Raw genomic sequence first — 18278 nt, 5'->3', positions numbered from 1 at the left:
GGGACAAGATCAGTATATTAATATAGACTGGTTGCAGCTACGAAAATTATCACCTGTAATGTGCAGGAAGTTAGGGTGTTGGCCAACCCGGCTGACGAGAAGCAAGCGATCAGGTAATCTAGCCACCGCGTCTCATGTCGCGTGCTTTCAGACAGAGAACGCAAATAACCATTACTTGGTTTATGCTACCTTTGCCGGATGTGCAAATTTTCGCGTCTGCGGATGATCACAATTATAATATGAATAGTGGTGACTGTGAAACGAGTACAGTCTACAGCGCAGCTTGCAGCCAGCCTGATCGGCTGGGTGTCCGCCATCGCAGCAGAAGCATCCAGCCAAAGATTATACCTAGGTACGATTGATATTAATAGAAAATTGATTTATAACATTCTGTTGTTGAACGACATGTTGTTTATTAAATCAAAATTGCGAAACCGGTTGAGTATATGGTATCATATCAGTGAGCTTCGACAACTTATCTACAGAACTGATTCGTGTATAAGATGTTACGGTAGTTTTATATCGCTTAACGAGGTTTAGCTTTTTTCGGCCCGACCATAATACGGGCGATAAACCTACGATTGATGAAATAGTAGTATTACTGACGTGCTTTTCGGGGATATAGTTTTTATTGTTGCGTAAATTCTGCACCGAAATAATTGCACAAGAGTACTATACGTTATCTCTTTTGTATATTTCAGCTCTTCGTATTTCCACGTATCTGGGGGTTTGCCGTCGGGAAGAACACCGCTGCTTTGCCGGGTTAAGTGGCAAAAAAGGAACCAAAAAGTAGTACCGACATAATCTAAGTCAACGTTCGACAATTTTGCAGCTAGGGACGGCCAGTTCTGCTATATTTAACTATCTCGATTAGAAACGATCTGCAGTATTCTGTTGTCGTAAGAACATTGCGCAGTCGTCTCGTGAACAGCGTCGATTCTCAGATCTATGAATCTGATGAGTCAGATGAATCACCAATATTACGTTAACGGTGTGAACTATTAAGGCTGAACGTACGAAACTGCAATATTTCAAGTGGTAGATTATCTACTTTTATCAACCTTACAATATTAGTAATGATAGCACAGTATTTACCTCCTCGGGATCCGAGGACTATTGGATGGTTCAGTGCCGGCGACTGGGTAACTTTTCTATTGATCATTTTGTCATACGTATGTCTAGTAAAGGTTGTACTGCCACGATATATGACAGGCCGTAAGGAATTCAATCTGAGAGGCATTATCCGTCTTTACAATCTGACGTTAGTGTTTCTCAACGTCTATTTTTGCTATAACGTTGCCATACACTCCTATATTGGCGGAGGCTACAGCATATTTTGCGAGGGTCTGCATGTAAAGAGTGGTGATATCTCCATTGTGCAGCTTCATTATCAGTATATGTTCGTACGTATAGTCGAGTTTCTTGATACTGTATTTTTCGTTCTTCGCAAGAAGTTCAATCAGGCCAGTTTGCTAAACATCAGCCACCACTGCATTGCGGTCTTTCTGCCGTGGTACGGGATGTCGTACGGAATCGATGGACAGATTTGCCTGTTGTCGATGGTCAACATGACCGTGCACGTTATCATGTATTCATACTATTTTCTCGCATCGTTTCCATCTCTACGATTGTATCTGTACTGGAAGCGCTACCTAACGCTGCTGCAGATCGCGCAGTTTGTAATCATCATCGCGCACATGTCCATACCCTTGTTTTATGAATGTGGCTTCCCTTTCCAAACCGCACTTATCATCATCTTAATGTATATTTACTTTTTCGTAATGTTCATAAAATTCTACGGCAGTACGTACCAGACCGGAATTTCTACCGCAAGCCGGCAAGGGTCACGGAGGGCACAGTCACCACCTAGCGAAATAATATTTAGAGGTTCAACGAACAAAGATAGTTGCGCTAAAGGAGACTAGTCAGCTATAGCCAATGCTAAAAGAATACGACAAAGCTGACCAGAGAATTTAAAAGTCTAAACGTATCATATAATCGTTATGTTGTGCTTAATTGTGGTTCATATGTGATGGAATGCAACAGAAAGGGACCGGCGTTTTATCGATGTTGTTTAAATAAATAATCTGAATATCATTAGCTGAACAGTTCAGTCATATATAAACTGGTGATTCGGCATGCTGGCATAAACAGGTGTAACTTAAACAACGTTAGTAAACCGAATTAAGTCTCCTGACGTATACCTAATGTAAGCCTAGAATGGTATAGGATTACTATCACATGTCCCTTGTTACGATAAAGAAAGCACAACACTTGGGTTCTGCGAGGCTATTTTACACCCTCGTGTAATTTCCATACTATCTCAAACGTAAGGAATTATTTAGTCATGAGGTGTTTACCTTATACCATTGCATGTTACTGCATACATATTTACGGATGAATGTGCACCAGTGTAGATGGTTTGAGAACGTGTAGGTGAGGGGCTATGCTTTCCATTAGATGGTGCACTTGGTAACAGCAAATTTAAAAGTTACCATAGCAATAATCTTTCGCGTCTCTTCTAACCAAAAAAAAAAAAGTTCATATTAGAACTCTGCGTCATCTATCTTGGTCTCGCGTAAATCACGCTAAGTAGGTGTGCAACAGACGCCGCGCTCATGTCAATTCTAATCAATAATCTCAGCAAAACTACAGAAAAACTTCTCTAGCGTAGACAGGTATAATGGCCTGACCCACAAATAATTGCGCTTCTGACATTTTGAACACGTCTCGGACATCAACAATAAATTAGAAACCATTGGGGAAACAACGTATCGTTTTATTGCTACTGTCACCATTGTATCCAATTGTTACTAGCCATTGCTTAGTCGTCTGTTGCATCAAAGAACACAATGTTCTCATTAAAATTTCCGAAATTAAACGAAAATCACTGAATAGTTGTTTTCATGTGTATACTTTTATTTACACGAATGTCAAATACGCGAACGAACAAATGGCCTGTATGTTTAGGTAGTACGAAAAACGTGTGACCTTCACGCCGGGGCATTTACGCGTATTTTTTGCATGCATTTTAGACGCTTTTTTTCGCAGATCTATCAGAACCACCCGATAAAAGCGATTATAACAGCTAATCATCGTCGATTTTCTTTTTACGTCTGATTACCCGAACTATCTCTCAATAATCATGAAGTCATAATACTCATTACACGCACAGCGGAATAACGCCATTGTTGAAATTGTCAAAGTGAGCAAACCCGCTATAAATATCACCATCAGCCACTTCGAAAACACCCGGTTAACCCTAGAAACTGATTATGAGAAATGTCTGATTGATTGGAGAAATCCCAGTCGCAGCCCGAGTCGAAAATGCAGCTAAATATGATCCAAACAGCATAGTATGTTGCGAAGACCTCGATACATGCGTGAGCCAATGAAAGTATTCAAGTCAAGTCAAAGTTTAATTGAGACTCAGCTTGATCACGTCGAGTAGTTTTCGCCTAGGTAATCTCGACCTCAACTGCATTATTATCATCATTCAGTTTTTGGTGTTATTTAAAAACATGGAATGTTACAATTACCTATTTGGTTCTGTTTTCGAACAGTCGATTCGAATAATGAGGTGGTTCCAAGCAAAATACTCCTTTACATATAACACATTTGTTTCTATTGTACGTTGTAAATTGTGACTGCTATTGCGTTGTACATTTACAAGCTTGTGTCAAGCTGGATTTAGTTAGTCAATTAAAAATATAATTTTTTTTTATTAATTTTCCTATATATATATATATATATATCTATGTATAGGTTAAGCCCCATAAAGGAGAGATAATTCACCAACATACTTCGGCTGCAGCTATTAATCTCAGCGGGGGCGATTTATTACTTCATTTTGAACTCGTGCCAATATGATGATACTCATTTGTTCAGGAATATCTATCCCATCACTATAGTCTTACCCGTACATACTCTGACATAATAAAGTCCTCTAGAAGTCATTAACGTATTGCTCTAGCGAAAAATAGTCTTATTCTCTCACATGTTTTTAAGATGAAAACTTTAATTCTCCTTGTAACCATCATTACCGGGTATCTAGTTTCACTTACGGCCATCATAAATATCCTCATAATATCAGCACGTTTAAAGTTGTTTAGAATTCTAAATGAACACGAACGAGTGCCAACAAAACGCTGAGAATTTAAAACCTCCTTTCAGTATCATATCGATTACTTAGTTGGGAGAGTTCCAATAATTATTAACACCTTCCAAATAAGCATATCCTAAGATTGCCCATTTGTTGGATGCTACGATAGCTATAACTGTACACGCCGTTGATTCGTGTTTTAGTTAGACATTATCACTCATAAAAACAATAAGGTGTTCATCTCATCTCGCTTTTTGACCGTAATCATTCTTCATGCTAATTTTATTCTATATAGCACTTAAGTAAGACTATTTAATTGGCATAGATAGGCATCTATAAAACATCGTCGAGCTGTTGATGAAAGTTACAACTGGCCCGCACTATCTGCCAGTTTCGTCACTGGTGCATTATCATAAAGACAGAGAGCTTTGTTTAGAATGTCATCGACTGATACGCCATCAATTTCGTTATGTTGAATATTCTGCAACAATTTCATATTGTGGGCAAAATCACCCTCTAACAACTCTTCTCGCAATAGAATCATCATCGCGCAACACGTTGACAGAAGGAATCCGAAGTCGAGTCGTTCGTTCATCGCGAAAATTGAGTCCCATAATCGGACGACCTCGGGAAGGGAAAATTCCTGTAAGTAAATAATGTATTCAGAGTTAATTAGACAGGAAACAAGTGCTAAGTATATCTGATAGATAAAACGAAAAAATATAATTAGTGAGCGCTCTATAAAGTGATTCGCTTGTTGACGTTAATTGTCTTTCGAAATTCATTACTTCTTAAAATCGTTCATTTTATATCTATAAAATAATGTACACCTATAGTCAATAGGCAACTGCACGAACATTTACAATAACCCGCACCTTTTTAAGGGTGCAGAGGGCGGATAAATTCATGCACCTTGAGAATCTATTGGCCTAATAATAGCTATACGTATTACGATCTAACTGCAGTATTGCCTATAGCGCCGAGTGTGTTAACCTTGACCATTCTATTGGACTGCAGATGCTCTGAAGAATCGAAAAACAAATAAAAAAAAAATACGTAACCGGAGGACAACCGCAGTCGGTACTTGCAATGTGCGCATACCTGGCTCAAAAGAAGCGTAATCCAGCGAAATGCGTAGAACTGTGGCTTAATTTCCTGCTGAACGAGACGTTGATGCAATTCAGGATCGATAGTTTTCACTTGACTCATGAAGCGGTCCATCATGGCACCAATACCGCTAACCTATATGACAACAATCGAAATATTGTGTTACACGGGAGGTGCTGGAAAATGTCTTATTATAACTGTATTGAGTTAATAGCTAGGAGATACTTTCCCGCTTTAGGGTTCGCCGCAAAACTATTTTTTCAATATGTAACAGTCCTTCATACCGTGTTGTCCATGGCGTTGAGGAAAAAGTCTCGCATTGCCGACATCAGTTGCGTAAAGCAAAAAAAACTATCTGCTTCAGCGTGTTCACGAACTGTCGTATCTGCATCAGTTGCCAATGTGTGATAAATAGGGCCGAGGATCTCGTTCATTCCCTGTTGATAGCAATACAAAACACACGACTTGTTCAATGGCAGTAAATTAGGTTTTAGTCAAATATGAACCACAACAATATGTTCCATTTGACGCTGTTTAAAACAGTTATTTGCCTAGCTGCCTGAATTATACACACACACACTTCAATAATAGTCGGCAACGAATTGTTAAGGAACGTTTTGTTGGGATCTCTGCCCCGTCCAGTCCTAATTTTTTGATGGTAGAACTTTTTTTAAAAGGTGCGAGCCGAGGCAATTCTCACCTGAACATAGCCAACACCGGGGTTCAACTTTGCATAGATAAACAGGATTCGTTCCACCACCTGCGTATAGAAAATTAGCTTAATAACGAAATCGTTAACAGTTGTATTTACCCAACCCCTAGTTTTGCATTTAGGACGGTATTTGCGAATCATTAAAATAATAACAACAGTAACAAAAGAAAAAACACATTTTTTTTTAGAATTTGGTGTGGCTTTAGTATCTACTGAAAACAACTTGCTATATATTGATTTTATATAGCTATATAGATAGCCAGATTGAATTAACTCGTCGCTTATATGAACAACTATTAACAAATGTCGAAAATCAATATTGCATAGGCAAAAACTTAGCGCACGAAGAGCTTGAGCTAAAACAACCTACGGCTAACTATGGCTGAATATATGATATAGAACGCTCACTTGAGGTACGACGATGATTAAACCTATTTTTTTTCTAAGACTTCTTACACAGTTCGTCTTTTCATATGGAGGAACTTTCATTCAAACTTATACAGTCACTTTCTCTGTTTATCTATCGCACATATTGTATATTGTATTGTATTTCGATAACAGGGCTTAAATTAAAAACTGTTTAATCCGTTAGGTCGACAACAAGCAAATCATCCGACTATTGGCTCTGATTTTCAATCTCTGATAGCCAGCAGCGACGCCAACATACCTCCCAGTGAGCCTCCTGACCACTGGGTAAAGCTGAATATTTCTCCGTGGTAATTTTCTTAAACAGTGCGACGTTTGTTAGACCTGTTCGACTACGCTGGACTGCGCCTGACCGCAGTACGGTCCGCTCTACCCGCTCTCGTAATGAATCGACCTGAAAAATAGCAGACACCTCGAATAGCGATCAACATAAGACAACCACCTCAAACGTACACGTTTTTAACGCTTAAGTTAAGACTTTTCTGTTGACGAAGAATTTATATAGTAAGAATACGAACTACAGAAGCGGGCTGCATAGGCTAAAGCTGTGTGGTGATGCATTCTATTTGCAAGCTAAAAGCCTACATGAGCCCGATAACGGGTAATATATTTATCCTTGATACGGAATATAAACTGTTCGACTTGAATCTTCTAATGAACACCAACCAAGGGATCATCGACGATTTTTTTGCAAGGAAATTGCGTAGCCTGCTGAAAGAACGATATGTCAGGACAGAGCCTTCTAACATCCTTGTCGATTTGTAGGAGCACGTCGTTGTCTTTGAAGTAACTCTGCCATCTGCAAAATGAGAGGGCATTTTTCTCATATGTTTACAACGTCATTTAGAATAAAGAATTAATGTTTTGTTTGTTGCCTCTTCAATCGCTTGATTTTTGCATAACGATCTTTGATAGCAGTATGATATGGTATAAAGTTTCTTTACTGCTTTTTGTTTATATCTCCTAGACGGCGTTTTAGCTCCATAAATTATATCTGACTAGCACAGTAACCCTATAACATAGCATTACTTATTGATAGTTTTTTGTGTAGTCTAGTTATGTCTAACCTTGAGTCAGGGTTCATGTTGAGCGGATGGTCCTCACATGACTGGTCAGTCGCTGTTCCTGACCCAACTACCATTTCGTTGACAAAACGTGCATATAGCTGACGTTGTTGTGCTAGGTACTCGGGCCATTGGCGTCGGTCACCCCCTAAATAACCTGTACAGCAGATGCGCAATGGTAGTGAAACACGACAAAATCCAAATACGATTTAGTGTAATGGTCTGCTTACATTATTGTTAGGTTAGGCGCCTGTATACGCACAAAATAAGATTAAGGCAGCATATGTAGATACGAATCATGAATGACAAAATGAAAGCACTTTTCTAATCGGTGCTCTCAATAGGCTCCAGATACCTCTTTACAAGTAGACGCAAACGAAGTGGGGGGGGGGGGTCAGATTTATTGAAAAGAAAACGATATAAGTGTTTATACGACACACGCACCCGCATTCCTTCTCAGAACCTAGAAAATGAGGTACACATTTCAACTTCGTTATCGTATCTTAGAACACGACTTATCCCAAAACCGCTAGTTATCATGGATTTTGGAAAAGATCCTAAACATAGTACCTAGGGATCTTAGAAACTAGCTTAAGAAACAGCTACCTTGTTATTTATCTAGCTGCTTATGATGCCTCTAAACGGCCATAGAGAATTCCGTCGAGCCGTATAGGTGAGAGAATTATCGAGTCGCATTTCTGGTACAAACAAGGTCGCAATCTTAATAATGCCATATGAGCCAGACTGGTGGGGGCAATCGATGGCTTTGATCAGGACTTTACAAGTGACTAATCCTGAACGTAATGACCGTGTATTCACCTTTTAATACTGTCAGCCCTTTGAAGATAGACGTGAACAGATAAAATGCTAGCTAACAGCTAGAAGTATAATACGATACAGGTTATGTAGCATTTAGGCATAGGGAACCATTTCAGTATGGTAATAATATGCCCAACTATATCGGACAAAAGAAATCCAGGTAAACTAGTTGACATTCTTTTTTCCACATTTACATACACCATACAGACAAGAATTATCTTGCTGAAGTATTGTCATTGAGTAAATCATATTCAAAAAAAGATACTCATTTTTGTGCTAGTCTAATAAATGTTTTTCGATATCAAATGATATTTTAATACATGTAGTTATATATAAATTATCCCAGCGTCATGTAATACGTTCTATTAACTTTGTTGACTAATGTGAGGTATGACTGACGATTTTATAAGTGAAGTTAGAGCACTGACACCATACTGAAGCGTCGCACTTAGGAGGCAACGCTAATAGGAAGGGAAGACAACTGCTTCGGCACTGTTTATCCTGCATGGATCTGCTATCTCGATGTCCTAGAAGAATGCGCTTAGGAGATATTAGGATTAGGAAAGGCAAGCCTCTTGGATTATAACTCTTAATACCACTAACCAAGCAGAATTTTCCAGCACAACGATCGCAAGCTAGGGCCGTCCGGAATGCCGTGGAAGCAATACTTTCGGAGCAAAGGTACATCAATCTGCTCACGGGACAGGAGTTCTTCGAAGACTGAGGCTCGAGCTTTGCCACGCTCGGTAGACGTCACATCATGAACCGGAGAGGTACCGTCGCTAGCTTCTCTACATTAGCAAACAAACGTGCGCAGCATGCAACGTTGTATTAATAAAAATTTTCGTTACGAATCGTCTACTGTGCATGATATCAAAGTACGGGCTACGAAATTATGGCCGCTTTGTTTATGCGCTATCTATTAAAGCGGATGTGCAGCGCACAGCAGCCGCATATTTTACATTTTTTTCCCTGTTTTTTCAATCACAATTATTTTTTAATACACGCATAATACACGCAGTTCATTACGACAGCTGCTAGATGCCCACGACCATCCAATATAATTTATTAGACGCTGAAAGCACGAAGGTTTGAAAATGAAATATTAATATATGATATTTCGCGCATTAGAGCGGTCGCGCATTCGCACCTAAAGACGCAACGGAATGTTAGTTCATTGTCCTCGCTGAATCGCCTGCAGATAAGGACGTTGCTTGTGGTTTTCAAGAACTGGTCGCTGCAAGCCAGTTGTAGTAAAAACAAAAATGTCCTTGGGATACCTTACTGGGTAACGCGTTCGCGTACAAGACCTAGGGACACGTGGTGGTCTAGATTCGAATCCAGGTATAGACATACCTCGTTTGATGCTGGGAGCCAGCCGTCTGAAGTAGTGCCTATCGGTGGTGCCGGCCGTTTCTTTACCTTGAAACTTTTATTAGTTCTAGTGAAGAGACGGGACGTTCCAGCTCACCGAAGCGGTCCTTCTAATTTGGTGTTTGCCCAAGTAGCGTACGTTAGCACTCGTTGTCACTTTCAAACAAGATGTGTTTCTTAACCACGCACGAGCCTTTGTTTGGGCTGAGCAGGCTTGATGTGGATAAATAGGTAAACGTCGTGTTAGCCCATCCCTCTTCCGTCTTCAAAAAAAAATCACAATGTGCGTATCTCAGAGAATACGTGTTAATGTTTATTTTATTTTATAATTAAATGCGGGGTCCGCTTCAGCGAAAATTTATTTAGATTTTAACGGCCTATTGATTTAGTTCTAAGTGACTCCTATCAACAGGCTTCAGCCGACTTAGGTCACTTCTCAGAACCATCATCATTTTCGCATTGAAGTGCTAAGCGAAGTCCAAAACTTGGACTGTTCTATGGTTCTCGAACACCATCGCGCGTCTTGACTTAAAGCCCTACATAGGAACAGAAAGTACAGGACACTTCGTCTTCCTATTTTAAGAACAGCCCTCTTCAATCAATGTAGTAGAGATAAGAAACGGCTATGGCGTGTCATCGGATAGGATTTTCCAAGAACTGATAAAAACACCCTACATGCAAACTTTTGTTTAATGCTCCTTCTTCCAGTATAACACTATCGACACAAGAGTGACTCACATGCAAGATCCAAAAGCGCCATACATTGTTCAAGTAAAGTGGGTGCCTTTGATATAGACCGTGTCCATAAACAAACTGAAATAACAGATAATTAAAGAAAGAAAAGCGCAAAAAGTAATTAACTTACGTGGCCATTGGGAAATCCATGTAAAATTTGCTTTTTCCCAGAGTGATCACTCCCCAGGCCTCGGTCATCATTATCACGAAGGTGAAGACACTCACGTAACCAGAACTTACAAACAAGATTGTTTTGGGTCTATTTGTGGAACACAGTTAAGAAATCGGCTTAGGGCCGTGCTGTTGCCTGTCAAGGCCGTAATGATGAAACACGCCTGCTGCTATAGAAGATCAAGTCTCTCTGCAATAGATTCGTCACAGAAATAATTACGTTCGTCATTTACCTATGACAAATGATTATGTACAATAACATTTATGCGCTCCGAGTATAACCATACCGAACGGCTGACAACGATCAATGTTTAGTTATCCACAAACAGATTTCTCAGCAGTCGCATCGGAACTATCTTACATTTATGTAGTGTACACATTGATGACTTTTGAATACAATATTATTTACTCGGATGTTATATGTACAGAGTAGTACATTGAAATAATTTTTTTTTTAAACGTATTTTCCCTCGATGGCATTCTGCTATTATGATATCGCTTTTCATAAATGATTATTGCCATAACGGTCTTTAAGACAAACTAATAGAATAATCCTGTATGACTTCCTGTTTAGTTCTTTTCATAGCAACTCCCTCCAACCTGTCTATTGTTTTCATATACGGTATATAGCACACATCTTTTTCCAAAAACGTTCTTCTATTTCCACCAAAACTTGTCTACATGAGCTTCGATAGCTCAGAAACTCCTTTAATGAATTAATTAAAAGTGTATATATAGGCAAAGGAAGTGGGAGAGATGAATTGTTAATGTTAATATTTAAGCTACGTAATTTGTGAGTATTCCTTTTTTGATGGAAACACAACATTTTGCCCATCTTGGTTTCGTTACGTTTTCTCTGATCTTTAATCAAGTTGTCATCGAGTGCGTACATGTTACTACGAGTCGAGGTAGATTCAAAATGCAAATATTTGTTTCTTTGTATCTACACAACTGTATGAGTAAGCCAATGAGGTAGGACTGTTGAAAAATTTTAGCAGGTCAGATATACTCCTGAAACCGCTTTAGAAACCTTACAGCAAAAAAATCTTAAAGTTTTGATAAAATCCCATTTGAGAATACATTGATCATCTGACATATCAGGATTTAAGCTCTAAATATATCACTCACGTGACATCTCATAGGCTCATACCGACTCATTCAGAATGTTTCTTCTAAGAAATTCTGTACTAAACCGTTAGCTAGGTGTCAATCACTAAATTTTCTAGTATGATATGAAATTAGATTAGAAGTTCAAAGCTGTTTTCGCGTCTTTACTAGCACCTGCGTATCCATGCATCCGATAAGATATATATTTTTTCTATAAGCTAGTCGAAGCTACTAGGTGACAGATGTATTGGCCACGCATCTTTTCACACATAAAGGGGCACTCCTCCCCCTTTCTCGTTATTATTTTTGTCAGGTACAGAAGTTGATTGTTTGACACCACATCCCTCACGCGCAAATGCAATCACACACATATGGAGCACCGCATTAATTGCATTTGGTAACTAACTGCTCATTACTCAAACACGGGAGCATTTGTTTCTCTAAATACCTAAAGGCACAGAAACTAGTTTGCTTCAGCAGAGACTTGTCATGCAGTAGATGTTTGCCGTACTATATACACACACACTAACTAACTACGAGGAGAATGCAGCCTTACAAGTGGATTGATAAGCACCTGACTGACGACGCCAACAAAAGCTGCAACATAATGGTCGCTATACTCCGCTAATTAGCCCCCTATCCCTGAGCTGATTATGGCATAACTTCTATTGATTTATATACATGTATATAACTTATATATGTATATCACGGCATATTGAGATTCGTGTAAGAGGTGCATTTTTCACAGAAGCAGCAGCGGCAGAAATAAGAACGAACACGGTGTAGGCAGCGACGATGACGGCGGTGGCGGCGCCAACAACATCATCGTCATCATCATCAACAACAACAACAACACAAAAACACTCTCAGGCGTCTGGGCAAACGGAGCCCAGCCCCCTCAGTCCTTCAGGGTTTCTGCCACCAGCCGTAATCGCAAGTGAGCAATAACATTCGAACCATAGCGTACGCCTCGTCCAGTTGTTACAGCAGCAGCAGCAAGACCGTGCGCTGATGTTATTGTCAGCGCACAAGATGGGCTCGATGGACGCATTCGTGAAAGCCCTCAAAAGGAACGCTCTCACTGCATAGGACAACGCCAGTAATAAGGGCACAACTGTACGCGAAGATGCCACAATTAGAAAAGGGTCGCTTGAATCCGACAAGTAGTAGTGTCGTTTTTCTAATGTTATTTCATTTTTTTGTGGTCACTAGGTAACCTCGAACGTTCGCGAAGTTCATAGATAAATAAGAAGCCTTTTGTTATGCGTTGTTATGGTGCGTAACGTGTCACATGTATTGGTGTCGTCACTTCACCTTGAGTAACTTTTAACTAAATCCAACGAATGTAATTCCTTATATTTATTCAGCAAAATCGATATCCTGAGTAATTTCTAATAAATAAACGAAGATACTTATGGCATGATTTGAAATAATTTTTCATCTAGTTCAATCATCTTATCAAGTTCGATGCAGATAATAATGATTGCAGGATGCAGCGAAACCGATATTCTTGTACAGAACTTCCGCTGGCAAAAGAGTTTTATTTATATGATTTCAGTAGCGCAGGATAGCATAGCATAGCATAGTGTTTTATTTATTGACAGAAAAAAAAATGAACGATTCGAGACGAAATGAGCTAAAAATAGATTTGCAGCAAGCAATGAAAAAGCTCAGTCGCAGCTACATCAAACACGTAGGTTAGGAACTTGTATCCCTAAATTTTATTATCACTGCTGATGTGCCTAATAGTACGACCTCATTAACATCTTAGTTATCGTTTTCGAAACTAATCGAAAATCCGTGCAAGATACCCAAAGTTAACCTATAATATGTCTTACGTCCAGTTTACGAATAAAATAAATTTTATTCGTTTTTTTATTATTATTATTTATTTATTTTTGTAAAAAAATAAAAATGTCATGTATCAAATATATATTTAATAATTAACTTTACGTTTACAGTAATCTAGAGCTCTTATTCAACCAAAATGCTTCTTGGTTGCCAATAGTTTCCAAATAAATATTAGGCCGCTATATGAGTATATACATGAGTAGTAGGTAAACAGTCGCTAATTTTGCATAATTAAAAAACGATAGGCAACAAATATGAATGTACTATTCACTCCGTCAATCTTAACGAAATAAGAGAATTGGCATAGGTCGAATATGTAACTGAAAATGTCTGTTTCCCCAAATGCTCATAAATTACTCTTTCTTTTATATGCCCTGTCAAGTACGCTTTTATTGATCTACGGTCGGAGCAGAACAGTTGAACTAACTGAAACCGAGGAAAACCTTTCTATGCATTTGATGCTGAAACATCGATTCGTGGCAGGGTGTCAAATAAAGTCGTCAGCCGTATGAAAAAATACTTAATGGCAGTAGCATCGGATATAAAACTCGAAACGATCTATGTGAGAAGAGGTAATCTGCTTGTTTCGTTTTTTTGTTCCCTTTACGCTTTCTAAAACCTTTACACCTAGACCTAGACGTACGAATCGAACTGCACTCAACTCAATCATCAGGACACTCGTAATTGGTGTACGTCATGCGATTGAGGGTATTAGCCATTGTATTTCTTCAGAATCTTCTATCATCGAGCGACTTCACTAGCAAATCCTTTCTCGATTCCGCCGAATCTACTTTCTTTGTGTTATATCGTATACAGATGCATTAAGTGCATAACGTTCTTCAAGGCCTTACGCTTATCCTAACGTCTATTAAGAGTTACGGAGCTTTTTCATTGATAGCATTATTAGTGTTTATGTTAGTAGTACTATGTTCCAACGAGAACAAATAATTAACATTTGACGGCTGTATCAAACAGCTCTACAATAGTATTGTTTGCAGGCTACTGAGATTGAAGACACCGCACACACTTTCCAGTCAGTAGCTGTATTACAATATTTTTTAAATGGGCTTGCCAGTATCAGGTAAGAAAATTTTGATCCGTACTTTGAAAATCGGCGTTTCTTCTTCGTCCGACAACTCCGTTTGCAACTGTCTCTTGTAGGGAAAAAAAAAGGGAAAAAAGGTTGTTAGTAGATATTCGATATTTGTGCGAAGGAATAATATTGGTTACGTTCTTTCTTAACAAGTACAAGCAACAATTTTGCGAAATACGAAGGTGCTAAGCATTACAAATACTTTGTTTTTTTTTTCAATTTTACAGTACAGTTGACCTATCTCAATGACTCCGTACGGCTCAGGAATGCTATAGTTTGAGACAAGAAATTGGGTTTTTAAGACGTCTCAAGCACATATTTGGCTCAAGGCAGACAAATATCTATTTTTTCAACAATCAAGTACACAATTGTGCAGATTTTTTTAGAAAGCAAAAATAATACGTACCCTCATGCAAACAGGCCACATACTGTGAATAAGTCCAAAACTGAAATCTCACTTGTTGTAGCCTTTACGTGCGTAGGACTTGTGGATAAGATGAGATGACCGATGTACCAGACAGGAAAATTTGCCCAGCAAGGCATCTTAAGGTAATGCCGCAAAAGAGATTCTGTCAGTTTACAAACGCTCAGCAATTAAGGTCGATAGACCAGATTTACTTGTGAAACAATTTCTGTGTGTTCTGTTATCAGACTTACATATCTGTGTAAATACATAGCCAGTTCTATTTTTGCTACGGTAGCAAACGATCTGACAGTCACATTCGATTACGTTTAATCTGTTATAGCCTCTACGTCCGGTATCTCCGTTAGGCGTCCTATCAGGCGGCCGTGTGTCTATGCCCAGTTTGAAAGTAGATCACAACTTGTTCCTAATATTAGCAGGGAAATAGGCTACCCACTGAGCTAACACGCGGATATTTTTTATGACCTGCTGGATGTCTTCCTGAGCAGCTACGTCTCTGATTATAGGTGTATGCCAAAATAAGGGGTCCTGCAAATGTGAGCACTATAAATGTAGTTGAAAGCACGACTCGGTGAATCAGTGAAAATAATAAAAGCGTATTTTTTGTTGAATTTATTGTTTACATACCTGGCCACTTTGAATATCAGTCAGTAATTGCTTTTTGCCAACGTGCAACGTTTCACAACGTGCCCTATAGATATGCCTTAACCTATTGGCTTATTTCTGTTTTACATACTCCCAATGTACTCAGGTTTTTAGATTTTTGTGTTAGTAGCATCGCGTAAACCCTCAATACGTATCTGGTTTTCCGTCGTAACCGGACGTCTTGCTCACCTAATCAAATTGCGTGAGATAGCAAATTAACCTTTCTATTTGAAATTTTCCCGTAATAGAATAAGCTTTCCGGCAACAGTGTATGATTCTTTTGATGCTTACACTCAGTGTTGCAATATGGGCATTAGATGGTTTCATTGTTGAGGAATCTAGATACTGGCAACGTGCACTTCATAATTTTGATTCATTAGACTGTCCGAGATTTTGAACTGGCCCGTGGGAACTATGTATAACAAGTAATGCATATCAGCATTTTGCCATTTCTAAGGATCTTTACGACTGTGAGGGTTTGGCCTTTCATACCACAGCAAAAAGTAGTTATTGCAAGACTACAGTAGAAAATGAATATCTAACTCATGTAGTAACATAGCTCATATGACACTTAAGAACCAAAAATAGAGGCGAGCTTCCATACACCAAAATGATGTTTATGGACGGATCGGGCCGAATAGATTTAGTCAACTGCCCGCTCAGTTTCGTCATGTCATTTCGAAACACCGATCCGGCCATATACATTGGCTTCTCAGGACCCATAATAGAAAAATATCAGCTGCTGTACTCTTAATAATTTTTCGTTGAATAGGAATATGTATGCAATTGGTCTAATTAGAAGCACTGTTGGATTGTCATTGAGCTCCTTCTTGTAAATGAATTTCTTATCCAACAAACTAAGCGTAGGCGAACTTCAATGAACATGAAACCCAGCGACGAAAACGTTTGATTGATAACTTCTCCTTTATCGCCAGCACATAACATATCAGTAATTTTTGCTCGATCTCAAAAGGAAGCCTATTTACAAATCTAGGTGGTTATAGTCCGGGGCGGACCGATTATGTGTAGATGTATTTTAGAGGCATGATTGCTCTCTGTGTTAATTAATTTTTTCGAGAACTGCTTAGTTGTGGGAATCAAGTTGAATTCTTTTTGCCCTCTGTGATAAGCATAGATTTCACGGAGATGTCGTGCCAGCAGTTGTTTCGATGTGCCTGCTCGCCAAATAGTCCAGTTAGAATTTCGCATACACAAATATACAAGTGGGTTAGTTAACTATAGTTGCATAAGATTTGCAATGGATAACCGAAATGTTTCTAGGACCCTGTGATAGTTACGGCTGAGTGCTACTTAATTAACTGTAGTTGTACGCCGCAGAGAATCGAAGAAGTGTAGGAATACTCTTGATGAAAAAGAAACGTCAGTATATCTGTGCATTTTTTTAGGTCATAATTTCCATTCATGGGAAGTTACATATGGAAGTTTGCAAATTTGGGTGGCTTTTGTGATTGAGATATGCCAGAATGAATAGTGAGGATACTCCGGCCTGAAGAAGGATAAGATTAAAGTCGGTGCTGTTCATTTTTAGTAATGGCACAACATTGTGGGTTCAACAGGAAAAGTATTAAGCATGCAACTATCACTCCAACGGAAGCTTGCGCCATTGCACAGTTTCGAATAGCTACAATTTAGGCCCTACTCATGTGCTGGTATACATGTCCGACATGAATTTCAGCGTGACCCCCATTTTCGATAAGACATTCCGGTTCATTCCACTCAATAATCTTTTAAAGATGAAATTTTGTTCAGTAACTCTTCCTTCGATGAGCGAATACACATAATGAAGTATAGATATAGCCTAACGCCTCTGATAAATATTGTTTCGCCTAGCGATATAAATGGTTACGGCGTACTGCTTTTATGTAGTCTGTAGCGCGGTGTTAATGATGATAACAATAATAGGGTATATAGCAAGGTTAGAGTTCTCGCATAATCTCAAAGGATCCGTCAGGCTGATATGAGAAAATCTTCGACTCTGTGCCAGATACCTAGTTATGCCATCCAGTTTTTCGTAAAATATATCAGAATTTGCCTAGTTTTGGTTTTTCAACAAGTTTGAGTAATTATATAGTGGAAACGAATTAATCATGCACACTTACATTTTCAAGATACATTTTTATTTTGCAATTAACGACTGCAAAGTAACAAACTGGATAGCCAAAATGTGTCTATTTTATTAGAAAAATGACTGTCCTAAAATCTTGAATGAAATTGATAGCATATAGGCATAGCTCATAAATCTGTTCGACGTTAAGGAACATATTTATGTTTTATCAAGCTCTGTCTGCTCTATATAATATCGACTGTCATAATAAAATACGATGATGTACTAAATTATAGTGACTATAGCCATAACTGAAAAAATTCCTTGGAGGTATCCCCATTCTATGCCTACGACGAACTTTATGAATATACATAGCAATCGGAACTGATAATAAACGTAAAAATGAAGCTTTTTTTTGGAAGATTGAATTCAATGTTTATAAGTAGACATTAGCATTTATTACAACACAGCTCCAGAAGCTAGTGCTTAGGCCGGTCTGTTCAACACACCATACTGATCGGAAAAACTAATAATAAACTTTCATATTATTTCCCTAGTGCGCCTATATATATACATATATATA

At 38.7% G+C, this 18278-nt stretch overlaps 1 protein-coding gene across 2 annotated transcripts; it reads right to left on the bottom strand.

The window, feature by feature from the left end:
- Positions 1-2897: 2897 nt before the first annotated feature.
- On the bottom strand, positions 2898-12966 carry LOC111252467 (TBC1 domain family member 13). 2 transcript variants are annotated; one of them, XM_022810420.2, is made up of 10 exons: positions 12192-12966; positions 10470-10700; positions 8834-9021; positions 7415-7568; positions 7014-7146; positions 6589-6741; positions 5910-5969; positions 5494-5646; positions 5204-5344; positions 2898-4745 (listed from the first exon to the last, which is right to left on the bottom strand). In XM_022810420.2, the coding sequence occupies exons 2-10, from the start codon at positions 10538-10540 to the stop codon at positions 4467-4469; spliced, it is 1332 nt and encodes a 443-aa protein (XP_022666155.1). In that variant the 5' UTR covers positions 10541-10700; positions 12192-12966; the 3' UTR covers positions 2898-4466. The 2 variants fall into 2 exon arrangements, with proteins under 2 accessions (XP_022666155.1, XP_086848053.1); XM_086991927.1 differs by lacking the exons at positions 10470-10700; positions 12192-12966 and adding an exon at positions 9381-9467.
- Between the last annotated feature and the right edge of the window lie 5312 nt (positions 12967-18278).

This window comes from Varroa destructor, unplaced genomic scaffold (genome assembly GCF_002443255.2).
Source record: "Varroa destructor unplaced genomic scaffold, Vdes_3.0 BEIS01000006.1, whole genome shotgun sequence".
In the NCBI taxonomy this organism is placed as follows: domain Eukaryota; kingdom Metazoa; phylum Arthropoda; class Arachnida; order Mesostigmata; family Varroidae; genus Varroa; species Varroa destructor.
Note: the sequence above shows the minus strand (reverse complement) of the source record. Positions and strands in the feature narration are given on the sequence as shown.